This window comes from Scyliorhinus canicula, chromosome 7 (assembly GCF_902713615.1).
Source record: "Scyliorhinus canicula chromosome 7, sScyCan1.1, whole genome shotgun sequence".
Classification (NCBI taxonomy): domain Eukaryota; kingdom Metazoa; phylum Chordata; class Chondrichthyes; order Carcharhiniformes; family Scyliorhinidae; genus Scyliorhinus; species Scyliorhinus canicula.
This window is the reverse complement of record NC_052152.1, coordinates 200,402,337-200,419,192: the sequence shown is the minus strand read 5'-3', so window position 1 is coordinate 200,419,192 and position 16,856 is coordinate 200,402,337. Positions and strand designations below refer to the sequence as shown.

Genomic DNA, 16,856 nt, shown 5'->3' with positions numbered 1-16,856 from the left:
TACAGGAGGGTGCAAGAGACAGAAGAGACTAAAGCAGGGCGGGATATGAACAATGTTGTAGACCCAGTGGGGCTGAATGGACTTTTTCTGTGCTATAAATGCAGTGAAGTACATTTGTCACAGAGCAACGCAAGCAGACCCTATGTCACATGGCCAAAAGATTGGCCTAAGTTCTTAAAGGAGGGAGAAAGGGAGACCTCCAGTGGCGGCCATGGAGTGAGTGGTCGCACACAGGGAAACTGCTGCTCCAAGGCATTGGTTAGGGCTCTTTATACCCAAAAGTGGGGAAACTCCGGCAGGAAAGTGGTGCAGAAAGTGTGGAGGAGAAGTTCCCCTCCATGAGTGGCATGTCTACTGGTTACCAGACCAGGCAAAAAACAGTAAGAACAGCAGGAGCCCATTCATTTCCTTGAGCTTGTCACACCATTCAATGAGTTCATATTGTATCTGCAGTGTAATTCCATTTATGTTATTCCATATCCCTCACTGTGTGACTCCATATCCGTCAGTAAGTGGCCCCATATCCCTCAGTATGTGGCTCCATATCCCTCAGTATGTGGCTCCATATATCTCAGTATGTGGCTCCATATCCCTCAGTGTGTGGCCCCATATCCCTCAGTATGTGGCTCCATATCCCTCAGTATGTGGCTCCATATCCCTCAGTATGTGGCTCCATATCCCTCAGTATGTGACTCCATATCCCTCAGTATGCGGCTCCATATCCCTCAGTATGTGGCTCCATATCCCTCAGTATGTGACTCCATATCCCTCAGTATGCGGCTCCATATCCCTCAGTATGTGACTCCATATCCCTCAGTATGTGACTCCATATCCCTCACTGTGTGGCTCCATATCCCTCAGTATGTGACTCCATATCCCTCAGTATGCGGCTCCATATCCCTCAGTGTGTGGCTCCATATCCCTCAGTATGTGGCTCCATATCCCTCAGTATGTGGCTCCATATCCCTCAGTATGTGACTCCATATCCCTCAGTATGCGGCTCCATATCCCTCAGTATGCGGCTCCATATCCCTCAGTATGTGACTCCATATCCCTCAGTATGTGGCTCCATATCCCTCAGTGTGTGGCTCCATATCCCTCAGTATGTGGCTCCATATCCCTCAGTATGTGGCTCCATATCCCTCAGTATGTGACTCCATATCCCTCAGTGTGTGGCTCCATATCCCTCAGTATGTGGCTCCATATCCCTCAGTGTGTGGCTCCATATCCCTCAGTGTGTGGCTCCATATCCCTCAGTATGTGACTCCATATCCCTTAGTATGTGACTCCATATCCCTCAGTATGTGGCCCCATATCCCTCAGTATGTGGCTCCATATCCCTCAGTATGTGGCTCCATATCCCTCAGTATGTCACTCCATATCCCTCAGTATGTGGCTCCATATCCCTCAGTATGTGACTCCATATCCCTCAGTATGTCACTCCATATCCCTCAGTATGTCACTCCATATCCCTCAGCGTGTGGCTCCATATCCCTCAGTATGCGGCTCCATATCCCTCAGTATGTGGCTCCATATCCCAAGTATGTGGCTCCATATCCCTCAGTATGTGGCTCCATATCCCTCAGTATGTGGCTCCATATACCTCAGTATGTGGCTCCATATCCCTCAGTATGTGGCTCCATATCCCTCAGTATGTGACTCCATATCCCTCAGTGTGTGGCTCCATATCCCTCAGTATGTGGCTCCATATCCCTCAGTGTGTGGCTCCATATCCCTCAGTGTGTGGCTCCATATCCCTCAGTATGTGACTCCATATCCCTTAGTATGTGACTCCATATCCCTCAGTATGTGGCCCCATATCCCTCAGTATGTGGCTCCATATCCCTCAGTATGTGGCTCCATATCCCTCAGTATGTCACTCCATATCCCTCAGTATGTGGCTCCATATCCCTCAGTATGTGACTCCATATCCCTCAGTATGTCACTCCATATCCCTCAGTATGTCACTCCATATCCCTCAGTATGTGGCTCCATATCCCTCAGCATGTGGCTCCATATCCCTCAGTATGTGACTCCATATCCCTCAGTATGCGGCTCCATATCCCTCAGTATGTGGCTCCATATCCCTCAGTGTGTGGCTCCATATCCCTCAGTATGTGGCTCCATATCCCTCAGTATGTCACTCCATATCCCTCAGTATGTCACTCCATATCCCTCAGTATGCGGCTCCATATCCCTCAGTGTGTGACTCCATATCCCTCAGAATGTGGCTCCATATCCCTCAGTATGCGGCTCCATATCCCTCAGTATGTGGCTCCATATCCCTCAGTATGTGACTCCATATCCCTCAGTATGCGGCTCCATATCCCTCAGTATGTGACTCCATATCCCTCAGTATGTGACTCCATATCCCTCACTGTGTGGCTCCATATCCCTCAGTATGTGGCTCCATATCCCTCAGTATGTGACTCCATATCCCTCAGTATGTGACTCCATATCCCTCAGTATGCGGCTCCATATCCCTCAGTATGCGGCTCCATATCCCTCAGTATGTGACTCCATATCCCTCAGTATGTGACTCCATATCCCTCAGTATGCGACTCCATATCCCTCAGTATGCGGCTCCATATCCCTCAGTATGCGGCTCCATATCCCTCAGTATGTGACTCCATATCCCTCAGTATGTGACTCCATATCCCTCAGTATGCGGCTCCATATCCCTCAGTATGCGGCTCCATATCCCTCAGTATGTGACTCCATATCCCTCAGTATGTGACTCCATATCCCTCAGTATGCGGCTCCATATCCCTCAGTATGTGACTCCATATCCCTCAGTATGTGACTCCATATCCCTCAGTGTGTGGCTCCATATTCCTCAGTATGTGGCTCCATATCCCTCAGTGTGTGGCTCCATATCCCTCAGTATGTGGCTCCATATCCCTCAGTGTGTGGCTCCATATCCCTCAGTGTGTGGCTCCATACCCCTCAGTATGTGACTCCATATCCCTCAGTATGTGGCCCCATATCCCTCAGTATGTGGCTCCATATCCCTCAGTATGTGGCTCCATATCCCTCAGTATGTCACTCCATATCCCTCAGTGTGTGGCTCCATATCCCTCAGTATGTGGCCCCATATCCCTCAGTATGTGGCTCCATATCCCTCAGTATGTGACTCCATATCCCTCAGTGTGTGGCTCCATATCCCTCAGTGTGTGGCTCCATATCCCTCAGTATGTGACTCCATATCCCTCAGTATGTGGCCCCATATCCCTCAGTATGTGGCTCCATATCCCTCAGTATGTGGCTCCATATCCCTCAGTATGTCACTCCATATCCCTCAGTATGTCACTCCATATCCCTCAGCGTGTGGCTCCATATCCCTCAGTATGTGGCTCCATATCCCTCAGTATGTGGCTCCATATCCCTCAGTATGTGGCTCCATATCCCTCAGTATGTGGCTCCATATATCTCAGTATGTGGCTCCATATCCCTCAGTATGTGACTCCATATCCCTCAGTATGTGGCTCCATATCCCTCAGTATGTGGCTCCATATCCCTCAGTATGTGGCTCCATATCCCTCAGTATGTGACTCCATATCCCTCAGTATGTGGCTCCATATCCCTCAGTATGTGGCTCCATATCCCTCAGTATGTGGCTCCATATCCCTCAGTATGTGACTCCATATCCCTCAGTATGTGGCTCCATATCCCTCAGTATGTGACTCCATATCCCTCAGTATGTGGCTCCATATCCCTCAGTATGTGGCTCCATATATCTCAGTGTGTGTCCCCATATCCCTCAGTATATGGCTCCATATCCCTCAGTATGTGGCTCCATATCCCTCAGTATGTGGCTCCATATCCCTCAGTATGTGGCTCCATATCCCTCAGTATGTGGCTCCATATCCCTCAGTATGTGGCTCCATATATCTCAGTATGCGGCTCCATATCCCTCAGTATGTGGCTCCATATATCTCAGTGTGTGTCCCCATATCCCTCAGTATATGGCTCCATATCCCTCAGTATGTGGCTCCATATATCTCAGTATGTGGCTCCATATATCTCAGTACGCGGCTCCATATCCCTCAGTATGTGGCTCCATATCCCTCAGCGTGTGGCTCCATATCCCTCAGTATGTGTCCCCATATCCCTCAGTATATGGCTCCATATCCCTCAGTATGTGGCTCCATATATCTCAGTATGTGGCTCCATATATCTCAGTATGTGGCTCCATATATCTCAGTATGTGGCTCCATATCCCTCAGTATGTGTCCCCATATCCCTCAGTATGTGGCTCCATATATCTCAGTGTGTGGCTCCATATATCTCAGTGTGTGGCTCCATATATCTCAGTATGTGTCCCCATATCCCTCAGTATGTGGCTCCATATATCTCAGTATGTGGCTCCATATCCCTCAGTATATGGCTCCATATCACTCAGACAGGCCGACGACGGGAAAGGCAGTGGGGCAGGTGCAGAGGGCAAGGGGGGCATTATATGACTATGGAGAGAAGGCGAGCCGCATGTTGGCCCACCAGTTACGGAGGCAGGTCATGTCCAGGGAAATTCTATGGGTGCAGACAGAGAAGGGGAAGGTAGTGTCGGAACCGGGGAGGGTAAACAAGGTGTTTAGGGGGTCGCCTGAGAAGTTGTACAGGGCCCAACCGGGCACAGAAGAGGGGGATATGGATCTGATTTTGGATGGGCTGGAGTTTCCGTAACTGGAGAAAGAGAGGAGACAGGCGTTGGAGGGGCCGGTGGGGCTGAGGGGGATGATGGGTAGTATAAGGGGGATGAAGTTGGAGAATTCCCCGGGGCCAGATGGCTTCCCAGCGGAGATTTATAAGGAATTTACAACAGAGTTTGCACCGCATTTGCTGAGGATGTTTAGTGAGGCGCTAGAGAAGGGGGAGCTGCCAGAGACATTGACACAGGCATCGATTACACTAATCTCAGAGGAGGAGAATGATCCATTGGAGTGTGGGTCGTAAAGGCCCATTTCACTGTTAAACACAGATGTGAAAGTGTTGGCCACGTTAGGGGCGGGGAGGATGGAGGGGTACCAGAGGTGGCCGCTGAGGACCAAACGGGTTTTGTAAAGGGCAGGCAGCTCTCCAGTAATATTAGGAGGCTGTTAAATGTGATTCTGACCCTGTAGTTGGGGCGGGTACTCGAGGTAGTGGTCTCTGATGGATAGGGAAAAGGCTTCCAATCGGGTGGAGCAGAGGTACCTGTTCGAGATCTTGGGGAGGTTGGCCCGAAGTTTGTGGCATGGGTGCCCGGTGGCGTGCATACAGACAAATGAGAAGAGTTCAGAGTTTTGGGTTTCACAGGGGCACAAGGTACGGGTGTCTGCTCTCACCGCTGTTGTTTGCGCTGGCAATACAGCCCTTGGCGATGGCCCTTAGGGGGTCAGTGGGTGGCAGAGGATCGTGAGGGGGGAGTAGGGAACACCGGATGTTGCTGTATGCGGAAGATTTGTTGTTGTTTGTGTTGGACCCTCTGGAGGATATGGAGAGGATCATGGGAATGTTGGAGAGGTTTAGGGCCTTCTCGGGATATGAGCTAAATGCCGGGAACAGTGAGGTGTTTCTGGTGAATGTGGCGGATCGGAGAGAGCCAACCTGGAGGCATTGCCATTTAGGGTAGCCAGGGATAGAGGAATGGGTGACGATGCACAGGTGGAATCTGACAACATTGGTGGAGGAGGTCAGGGGGGGTTTAGGAGTTGGGTACACTGCACCTGACATTGGCGAGGAGGGTACAGGTGGTTAAGATGAATGTGTTGCCGAGATTCCTGTTCAGAATACAAAGGGTTAATGCCATATCATAATTACCCACTAGATGGAGCTAGAGGTAGAACTATATAAAGCACTGACTCACAGACTTCTTGGAGAGAGCTGGAGGAGAGCTAGAGAGCAGTGAGAGAGAGTAGAATACAGTTATAGATAGAGTGTAGAGACTAGTGTTAGTAGAGTGCAGCTTGTAGATTACTGGATTATTGTTTACTATAGGAGTAAGTGGTCAAGCTTTAATAAGTAGTGTAAATAAATGTTAGCTTTGTTAATGAACTTAGCTTCTGTGGTCTTTGTGAACACGACGATATCCACCCTGATAACAAGAATCACAAAGAACAGCACAGGGGCGGGAGGAGATAGGACGGGAGTGTGCAACGAGGCGATGGGTAGGGTAAATTCAACCTCCTCCTGCGCGAGGATGAGCTTGATTCAGTTCAAGGTGGCTCACAGGGTACATATGACCTGGGCGAGGATAAGTGGGTTCTTCCAGGAGGTGGCCAACAAGTGCGAGAAGTATGGGCGAGGGCCAGCGAATCATGCGCACATGTTCTGGGGCCGTGAGAAGCTGGAGAGATATTGGGAAGCGATATTTGGGACTCTATTGAAGATGGTGGAGGTGGAGGTCAGGCCAGCCCCAATGGTGGCGATCTTTGGGGTATCGGAAATGCCGCAGCTGATGGAGGGGAAGGGGACCGGTGTTGTGGCCTTCGCCTCTCTAGTTGCCCGCCGAAGGATATTGCTCCATATCCCACAGTATGTGTCCCCATATCCCTCAGTGTGTGGCTCCATATCCCTCAGTATGTGACTCCATATCCCTCTGTATGTGACTCCATATCCCTCAGTATGTGGCTCCATATCCCTCTGTATGTGACTCCATATATGTGGGGGGAAATGCCGCCAGGGGTGGCGGCCTGGCTGGGGGACCTGCATGAGTTCCTTTGGCTGGAAAAGATCGAGTTTGAGTTGATGGGATCAGCGGAAGGCTTTGAGACACGATGGGGAATGTACATGACAATGTTTGAGGCATTGTCCGTCGTGGTGGAGGGGGGGGGGGGGGGGGGGGGGAAGAGGGGGGGGGGGGGTGAAAACGGGGAGAAACTGTACAAACTGTGGACTGTGGGGGTGTTGAGAATGTTGTTGATTTGTGTTGCTGTATTTTTGCGCATGTTTGGAACAAAATACATTTTTTTAACAGAGGAGAGAAAGGTGCAGTAAAGGGGTTTAGGGAAGGATTCCAGAGCTTAGAAACCAGGAAGCTAAAGGCAGCTTTGATGGAGCTGGTAAAAGCGTTTAGGATGAATTGTGCCCTGAGTCACTCACTGCAGCCGCCTGCATTAATTAGCACGGCTGTGGAGAATAGCAGGAGGGTCTCATGCATGCACTGTACATCACAAATTGAATTAGTGACTCACTCTCAGAGCAAATGTAAAATCTTAATTGTCTGATCAGTGTGACATAGTCTGCTCATCCGCTTACACAGGTTTCTAAAGTAACAATGAAATTTCAGAATGGGGAAGGGCGGATAAATTAATTTATCTGGGAATGTTACCTGGGATGAAGGTTCGTGAAGTTGGGTCAAGCAGGGAGGCCTTCAAAAATAATGGGTGGGACCCGATTCCGGCATTCCTGCCCCCATCCCCATTTTCGGCAATTCATGCTGACGCGGGAGAAGGTGCAGGTAGTGTGCCCACATGCAGAACTTACGCATCGGCCGACTTCATTGTGGGGGTGGGCATTTCAATACCCTCCCCACTTCAATGTTTTTATGGAGTTAGGCCCATTCCCCTCTGACCTTCCCAGAAAACTGTCCATCGGTCACAGTCAGTGATAGTCCAATTGAGGAAACCTGTAATCCACTTCACATCTCTTCATTTTGTCCAGGTAAACACAGGCATTCAAAAATCTCTTCTAAGAAAGATTAGGTAAACATGTCAAACAAACAAAGCTACCACTCCCCTGCAAAATGTGTCAACTTTGCCTAGAGGCATGCGTCCATTAGTCAGTTTTGGAGTTCAGCCAAGCATTCAAAATGAAGCTGTCTGGCAACTGTATCAACAAAATGCAGGTTGAGCTGATGGCCGGGCATGTTTTTTTTCCAGCTGGTCTCAACATGAATGTTTGGGTGAGCTTCAAGCATGGCGAATGGATTCAACTCTGTAGGCAATGTTGACGTACGTGCCAGGAGAGAGATTGCTTTGTTTGATTGACATTTTTATTACTTTGAAATAAATCTTCCTTTGAAGAATTATTTTTCAATGCCTGTGTATGTTTTTTTTTACACAGGATTAAGAGATACGAAATGGATTAAAGTTTTTCTGTCATTGATTCTATGAATGGGTCTGCATGATTTATGCCTTCGTGAGATTGTAAGATGAACATTTTCATTTTATTTTTAAAGTGTGTTTGCTTATGATGTCAGTTACAAGAGCATTTCAAAGACTTGCCAATGGGTCATTGGTTTTGTTCATAGTAGACACTGAAAGAGGAGGATGTATGGGGCCATGGGAGGGCATAGGGGTAATGGAAAGGAACATGATGAGGTGGCATGGGAATATGCAGGTTATGAGGCAGCATGAAATGGGCATAAAGGATAATTAGCTGATATGATGTGGCCTGGAGCAGGCATGTGAGTGGGTGAAGGGTGAGGGTTAGAGGGCCTAATAGTCATGGTCACAACTGTGCTAATGCTCCAGTAAATGGAGACAGGCCTTCTAACCTGTCAACCTCATCATCCACCTGCCTCTAATGTCACCTTGGGTCTATCTCCAGGGGTGGTGGCCCAACTCCAAATCATAATAATAATAATCTTTATTGTCACAAATAGGTTTACATTAACACTGCAATGAAGTTACTGTGAAAATCCCCTAGTCGCCACACTCTGGCACCTGTTCAGGAACACAGAGGGAGAATTCGGAATGTCTAATTCACCTAACAAGCACGGCTTTCGGGACTTATGGGAGGAAACCGGAGCGCCCGGAAGAAACCCACGCAGACACGGGGAGAACATGCAGACACCGGACAGACAGTGACCCAAGCCGTGAATCGAACCCAGGACCCTGGCGCTGTGAAGCAACAGTGCTCAGAGTGCTAACCACGCTGATCATGGGTGATTCCCCAGGTGGAAATAGGCTGGGCAGGCTCCTCCAGGACCGAGATGGGATCACGGGTTGGGGAAAATTCCCAATTCCCGATACCTGGTTCTTTGATGAAATTCCAGAGCAAAGTGTCTGCACTGAGAACTAAAGGGAATTTTGCTGAATTGCCTATCGGATTTATTAATTATGATCTTACATTTGTGTGCTCTGGTTTTGAACTCTCCCGGAAGTGGACATATTTTCACTTTGTTTATCCTATCGAACCCGTAATAATTTAAAGATCAGGTTGCCTCTCAATCTTCAGTTTTCTTGAGAAAAACCTCTACCTGGCAGATAAAAGCAAACCATTATTGCATATTCTCCACCGTTTTACAAAGAGGTAGAATATTCTTGGGCACAATTAAAATGCTGCTTCCAGTCCATGTAACATGTTCAATTGCCCTTGGTGCTAAAATTAGTTTGAAAATGAGCATGTTGCGATGACTAATTTTGAAGATCCGTTTGGTAAATTAATTTGAATCTATTATCCAGGAATTAGCTTGTAAAATAAAAGGGGCAATGTCTCGAATCCAAGAACTGGCAAAGTGGTTTCAAATGAATTTATTAAGTGATCGTGCAAGTAGTATCACACAGAGTAATTTCCAACCTCGCCTCCTCCAGCTTTCATTTTCAAGTGTTTCATAATGATCTAAAATGCTAAATTGATCATCAAGGAAATACCGCATTAACTGAGCAAGGGTTGGCCAGGTTGCCTGAGACACAAGTAGTTCCTGTCATTGGAGGTCAAGGCCTGATCAACATGAAGCAGGTCTACAGGTCAAACCAGATGTGTTGGATTGGGCGACTGTCACAGATCAGTCACACCCCAGGTGCCCGCGCCCTGCAAGAATCTGAGCGGGAATCAGGAACGAGACAGAAAGAGACCTCTCCAGCTGCAGGACTGGCTTTGTTCCCCGGCATGATTTCCTTTGCCAACTCCACCCCACTTCCCTGACCATCGTCTGGGGCTGAGTCACATCGCTCACGATCTTTAACCCTGGAATAAGCTTCCGAAGTCGATGCCAAGAAAACCATTGAAAAGGGAGCCTTAGCCTTTAAAAAAATATTTATTACTGCCACAAGCAGGCGTACATTAACACTGCAATGAAGTTACTGTGAAAAGCCCCTAGTCGCCACATTCCGGCACCTGTTCGGGTACACAGAGGGAGAATTCAGAATGTCCAATTCACCTAATGGCACGTCTTGCGGGACTTGTGGGAGGAAACCCACGCAGACACGGGGAGAACGTGCAGACTCCGCACAGACAGGGACCCAAGCTGGGAATTGAACCCGGTTCCCTGGCGCTGTGAAGCAACAGTGCTAACCACTGTGCTACCATGTGGCCTTGCTATTAGCCCTTCAGCACTTTCAAGTATATGTCCAACATGACAATAAACAAAGCTTAGTTTATACAGACTTGGTTCGATTAGTTGGCTGTGGCCAATGAATTGGCCAAAAGGCCTTATTCTACCGGAAACAGGCGGTGATTTGGATCTTGCCTGAGTGGAATCATAGAATCCCTACAGTGCAGAAGGAGGCCATGCGGCTCATCAAATCTTCACTGACCCTTCGAGTGAACACTCTATCCGTGCCCACACCCCCATCCACCCTGCCCAATCCCTGTGACCCCATATCCTAACCTGCACATCCCTGGACTCTAAGGCCAATTCACCATGGTCAATCCACCTAACCTGCACACCTTTGGACTGTGGGAGGAAACCGGAGCACCCGGAAGAAACCCAGGCAGACACGAGGAAAACATACAAACTCCACACAGTGACCCAAGGCCGGAATTGAACACGCGTCACTGGCGATGTGAGGCAGCAGTGCTAACCACTGTGCCACCGTGTCACCCCAATGATTTTCAGGGAGTCGGGGAAAGGACAGTGAGACCTGGATGCTCAGAGGAAAGGACTTTCTCTCTTTTCTCTCTCTCGTTCTCCAGAAACTGCAAGAAGCTGCAGTGACTACCTTGAATAAACAGCCTAGATTAGAGTCATGGAGTCATACAACACAGAAAAGACTTTTCGGTCTGCACCGGTCAAAAACCACCACCTAACCATTCTAGTTCCATTTCCCAGCACTTGGCCCATAGCCTTGTCTGTCTTGGGATCGCAAGTGCACATCTAAATACTCCTTAAACGTTACGAGGTCTCTGCTTCCACTTCCCTTTCAGGCAGCGAGTTCCACACTCCCACCACCCTCTGGGTAAACAAGTGTTTCCTCACATTCCCTCTAAACCTCCTGCCCCTTACCTTAAATCTCTGCCCCCTGGCCATTGACCCCTCCACCAAGGGGGAAACATTTCTTCCTGTCTACTCTATCTATGCCCCTCATTATCAAATCCAAAACCTCAGAAACCCCAAACCCCACAAAACCTTAAACCCCAACTCCCCAAATCCTTCAATTTACAAACTTCCATTCACAAAGTTTGAAATGCCTGAGTCTGGCCGCTGAGAGCCAATGTGACGAAGCACACTGCCCACCCTCAGCAGGTAAAATGGGCTGGGATCAGTAAGAATGAGAGGTTCGAGATGGGTGATGCAAGTAGAGTTCAGCACTCCTCCCACCATGTGCTTTGGCACGTTTAGATTCGGGCATGTGGCTTGAACCTTGTGAGCGAGTGAGTACAGTGGGGGGTGGGAGACCGGGGTTTGGCACAAGTTAGGATAAGGTTGTTTGGATGAATTGAAGTTTATGGAGGGTGGGAGACGGGAAACCAGCCAGGAGCGCATGGAGTCCGGCGGGAACAAAATTATGGATGCCATTTTCAGCAACAGATAAGCTGAAATAATGAGTTGCAGGGTCAGTTCCTTCATAGAGTTGAAAGCTAATGGTTTTTAAGGATGGACTTAGAGGACACCTTGTGTACGAGCCTTGCGTAGAATTAGGATCAGAATCGCTTGCTGTAGCCCAGAGAACAATCTCGTTAGCAGCACTCAATTACTTCCGACCAAAAGTCAAGTATGAATGAGGGATTGGGAGCAAGAGTTGGCCATATATCTCCTTGAGTTCGCCCCACCATTCAGTAGGATCGTGGTTAAACTTCTGCCTCAACTCCACTTATAATGTGTGAAGCGTTGAGCCCCACGCTATCGGGAAAAGATTGAGGCTTTTGAGAGGATACTGTACAGATTCCCCAAGGCGTCGCCTGGTATGAGGAAATAGGAAAGAAATGCTGGGTTGATATATTAGGGTGACAAAATAGAAGCAATTAAAATAACGAAAGGGACAGTGTTGATTGTTTCATGCTATGCAGACATGCACATAATGAGATACAGACAGCTAATGAACACAGGGAACAGGACATAACCAATCAGTAGGCAGAACACTTGGGGGTTGTTTCCCACTATAAAAGGCACGAGGCACTCACACTCCACCTCTTTCCACTCGGGACATCTACAGAGTGAGTCCGGTGTATATATCACGTAACGCATACAGCGTGTGGCTGAGAGCTAGTCTGGTTCAGTCAGACAGAGAGATCACACTTAGGTTAGCCGAGAGTCAAACTCATAGAGAACTGTGCTAACTGTGTGACAGGTTCAATAAATCAGATTGAACTAACTTCAAGGTCTGGAGTCTATGTCAGTCATTGCTGCATCCAGTTGCAGCCCGTGTTATCTCATAGAATCATAGAATTTACAGTGCAGAAGGAGGCCATTCAGCCCATCGAGTCTGCACCGGCTCTTGGAAAGAGCACCCTACCCAAGGTCAACACCTCCACCCTATCCCCATAACCCAGTAACCACACCCAACACTAAGGGCAATTTTGGACACTAAGGGCAATTTATCATGGCCAATCCACCTAACCTGCACATCTTTGGACTGTGGGAGGAAACCGGAGCACCCGGAGGAAACCCACGCACACACGGGGAGGATGTGCAGACTCCGCACAGACAGTGACCCAAGCCAGAATCGAACCTGGGACTCTGGAGCTGTGAAGCGATTGTGCTATCCACAATGCTACCGTGCTGCCCCATGTGTGCTGTCTCAGTGTGCTTAACACGACAGATCGGAGCAGGTTGCTTCCAGGAGGTGGGTGGTCGATAACAAAAGGACCCATTTGGATACCAGATAAAATGGAGCAGATTTGGACAAAAGAATGGAGAAACCTCCTCGCAAAACTGTGGAATTTGTGTTCAAGGACAGTGATTGGAGCAGAAACTATGTGAAAGGCAGAGATTTTGAATCATTGTGTGTGTGTGTGTGTGTGTTGGAGATATGGGATGGGTGAGCATTTCAGGGCTTTCCCTTGATAATGAGGGAGGAATTCTCCAGAGTGTATCCCCGCACGATTAAATAGGTGGGACGAGTCAATGTTGGAGCTGATTGCAGACGTTCTGCAGAAGGAGTGGGTGTGATTAGCTGAATGGATGTTTGTTTCATTGTTTCTCGCTGTCTCTTTTCCCTTCCATGATTGCTGTGTGAATCGAAGAGCTTGTTCTGGATTTTCTTTTTTCCCAGGCGAACTCCATGGCGGGCTGTGCAGACTTCTGCATGACCCAAACGAGGGGAGAGCAGCGTTATGGAGTACGATCCTACCTCCACCTGTTCTACGAGGACTGCACCGGCTCAATGCTGGAGGATGACGAATTGGACGAGCTGAACAGGCAGCGCTCCTCCAGTGGGTGTCGGTCTGTCCTCTGGAAGGTAAGAACCTCTGTCAGAACGTGTGTCCTCCTACCCAGAGATAGCAAGAGCAACAACGTCAACTGTTTCCATTTCACAAACCTCACAAGGCATCTCACAGAAGCATTAATGAGGCAAAATCGAATCACATCTGGAGACATTTGGACAGGTGACCCAAAGCCTGGTCAAAGAGGCAGGTTTTAAAGAGCCTCTTCAATTGAGAGGTACCGTTGGCAGAGAGACTGAGGGAATCCCAGAGGTTTGGCAGCAGAAAGCACGTCACCAGTGATGCAGGAATTAAAATCGGTGTTGTGACAGTGACCAGATGCTCCTTAAAACGTAAACCTTTGCCCAGTTTTTGGTCGCTTGCTCTAATGTATGGCTCTGTGTTTCGATAACACTCCCGTGAAGCACTAATAACCTTTTGCTACATTAATGATGATTTATAAAAGCAAGAGGTGTTGTTGTCATTGGGGAAACTGAGTGAGTGGGGTCAATGCCCTGTCCAAGTCAGAACTGTCATGATATGCGGTCACACACACAGACAAGCAGCTAATGGACACAGAGAACAGGACATGACCAATAAGCAGGCAGGACACTCAGGGGTGGGATCTGACTATAAAAGACACGAGGCGCTCACACTCCGCCTCTTTCCACTGATGAACATCTAGAGAGTCAGTCAAGGGTGTTGTTACAATCTCACACCTCCACCACGTGGCTAAGAGCTAGACTGGTTCAGTCAGACAGAGTAACCACACTTAGGTTAGCAGAGAGTCGAAATCACAGAGAACTGTGCTAACTGTGCTATTAGTTCAATAAATCAGATTGAACTAACTTCAAGGTCTGGAGTATCTTTCTGATCTAAGCTGCATCCAGTTGCAGCCAGTGTTAGATCAGTAAACCTAACATGACAAGAACAAGAACTGTTACCGTCTCAATTCTTTTCTAGGATTTAGACACACGCACACACAAAACCACACACACACACACACACACACACAGAACCACACACACACACACACACACACACACAGAACCTCACACACACACAGAACCACACAGACACTCACAGAACCATGCACACACACACAGAACCACACACACACACACACACACACAGAACCACAAATACACACACACACACAGAACCTCACACACACACACGGAACCACACACACACAGAACCACACACAGACACACACAGAACCACACACACACAGAACCACACACAGACACGCACAGAACCACACGCACACACACAGAACCACACGCACACACACAGAACCACACACACACACACACACAGAACCTCATACACACACACAGAACCACGCACACACACACACACAGAACCACGCACACACACACACACACAGAACCACGCACACACACACACAGAACCTCACACACACCAGAACCACACGCACACACACAGAACCACGCACACACACACAAAACCACACACACACACACACACACACACACGCAGAACCATGTACACACACAGAACCACGCGCACACACACAGAACCACACACAGAACCACACACACACACACACACAGAATCACACACACACACAGAATCACACACACACACACAGAACCACGCACACACACACAGAACCACGCACTCACACACACACAGAACCACGCACACACACACAGAACCACGCACACACACACAGAACCACGCACACACACACACAGAACCACGCACACACACACAGAACCACGCAAACACACACACAGAACCACACACACGCACACACAGAACCACGCACACACACACAGAACCACACACACGCACACACAGAACCACGCACACACACACAGAACCACGCAAACACACACACAGAACCACGCACACACACACAGAACCACGCACACACACAGAACCACGCACACACACACAGAACCACGCACACACACACAGAACCACACACACACACACAGAACCACGCACACACACACAGAACCACGCACACACACACAGAACCACGCACACAAACACACACAGAACCACGCACACACACACAGAACCACGCACACACACACACACACACAGAACCACGCACACACACACACACAGAACCACGCACACACCACAGAACACACACACACACAGAACCACGCACACACACACAGAACCACACACACACACAGAACCACGCACACACACACAGAACCACACACACACACAGAACCACGCACACACACACAGAACCACACACACACACACAGAACCCACACACACACACACAGAACCACACACACACACAGAACCACACACACACCACACACACACAGAACCACGCACACACACACAGAACCACGCACACACACACAGAACCACGCACACACACACAGAACCACACACACACACAGAACCACGCACACACACACAGAACCACCACACACACACAGCACCACACAACACCCCACACACAGAACCACACACACACACACAGAACCACACACACACACACAGAACCACGCACACACACACAGAACCACGCACACACACACAGAACCACGCACACACACACAGAACCACGCACACACACACACACGCAGAACCACACACACACACACAGAACCACACACACACACACACACGCAGAACCACACACACACACACAGAACCACACACACACACACAGAACCACACACACACACACACACGCAGAACCACACACACACACACAGAACCACACACACACACACAGAACCACACACACACACACAGAACCACACACACACACACACACGCAGAACCACACACACACACACAGAACCACACACACACACACAGAACCACACACACACACACAGAACCACGCACACACACACAGAACCACGCACACACACACAGAACCACGCACACACACACAGAACCACACACACACACACACACAGAACCACGCACACACACACAGAACCACGCACACACACACAGAACCACGCACACACACGCAGAACCACACACACACACACAGAACCACGCACACACACAGAACCACGCACACACACACAGAACCACGCACACACACACAGAACCACACACACACACACAGAACCACACACACACACACAGAACCACGCACACACACACACACAGAACCACGCCCACACACACACACACACACACAGAACCACGCACACATACACAGAACCACGCACACACACACAGAACCACGCACACACACAGAACCACACACACACACACACACAGAACCACACACACACACTGAACCACGCACACACACACACACACACAGAACCACGCACACACACACACAGAACCACACAGACACACACAGAACCACGCACACA

General features: G+C 49.0%; 1 protein-coding gene across 1 annotated transcript in view; it reads left to right on the top strand.

Moving 5' to 3' along the window:
• LOC119969704 (neurensin-1-like) overlaps window positions 1–16,856 on the top strand; it is a 37,267-nt gene that overhangs the window by 8,540 nt on the left and 11,871 nt on the right. Inside the window, exon 2 of the mRNA XM_038803700.1 lies at window positions 13,359–13,544. Coding sequence (XP_038659628.1) covers window positions 13,368–13,544 — 177 coding nt within the window. The 5' untranslated portion in view covers window positions 13,359–13,367. The remainder of the gene's footprint in view (window positions 1–13,358; window positions 13,545–16,856) is intronic.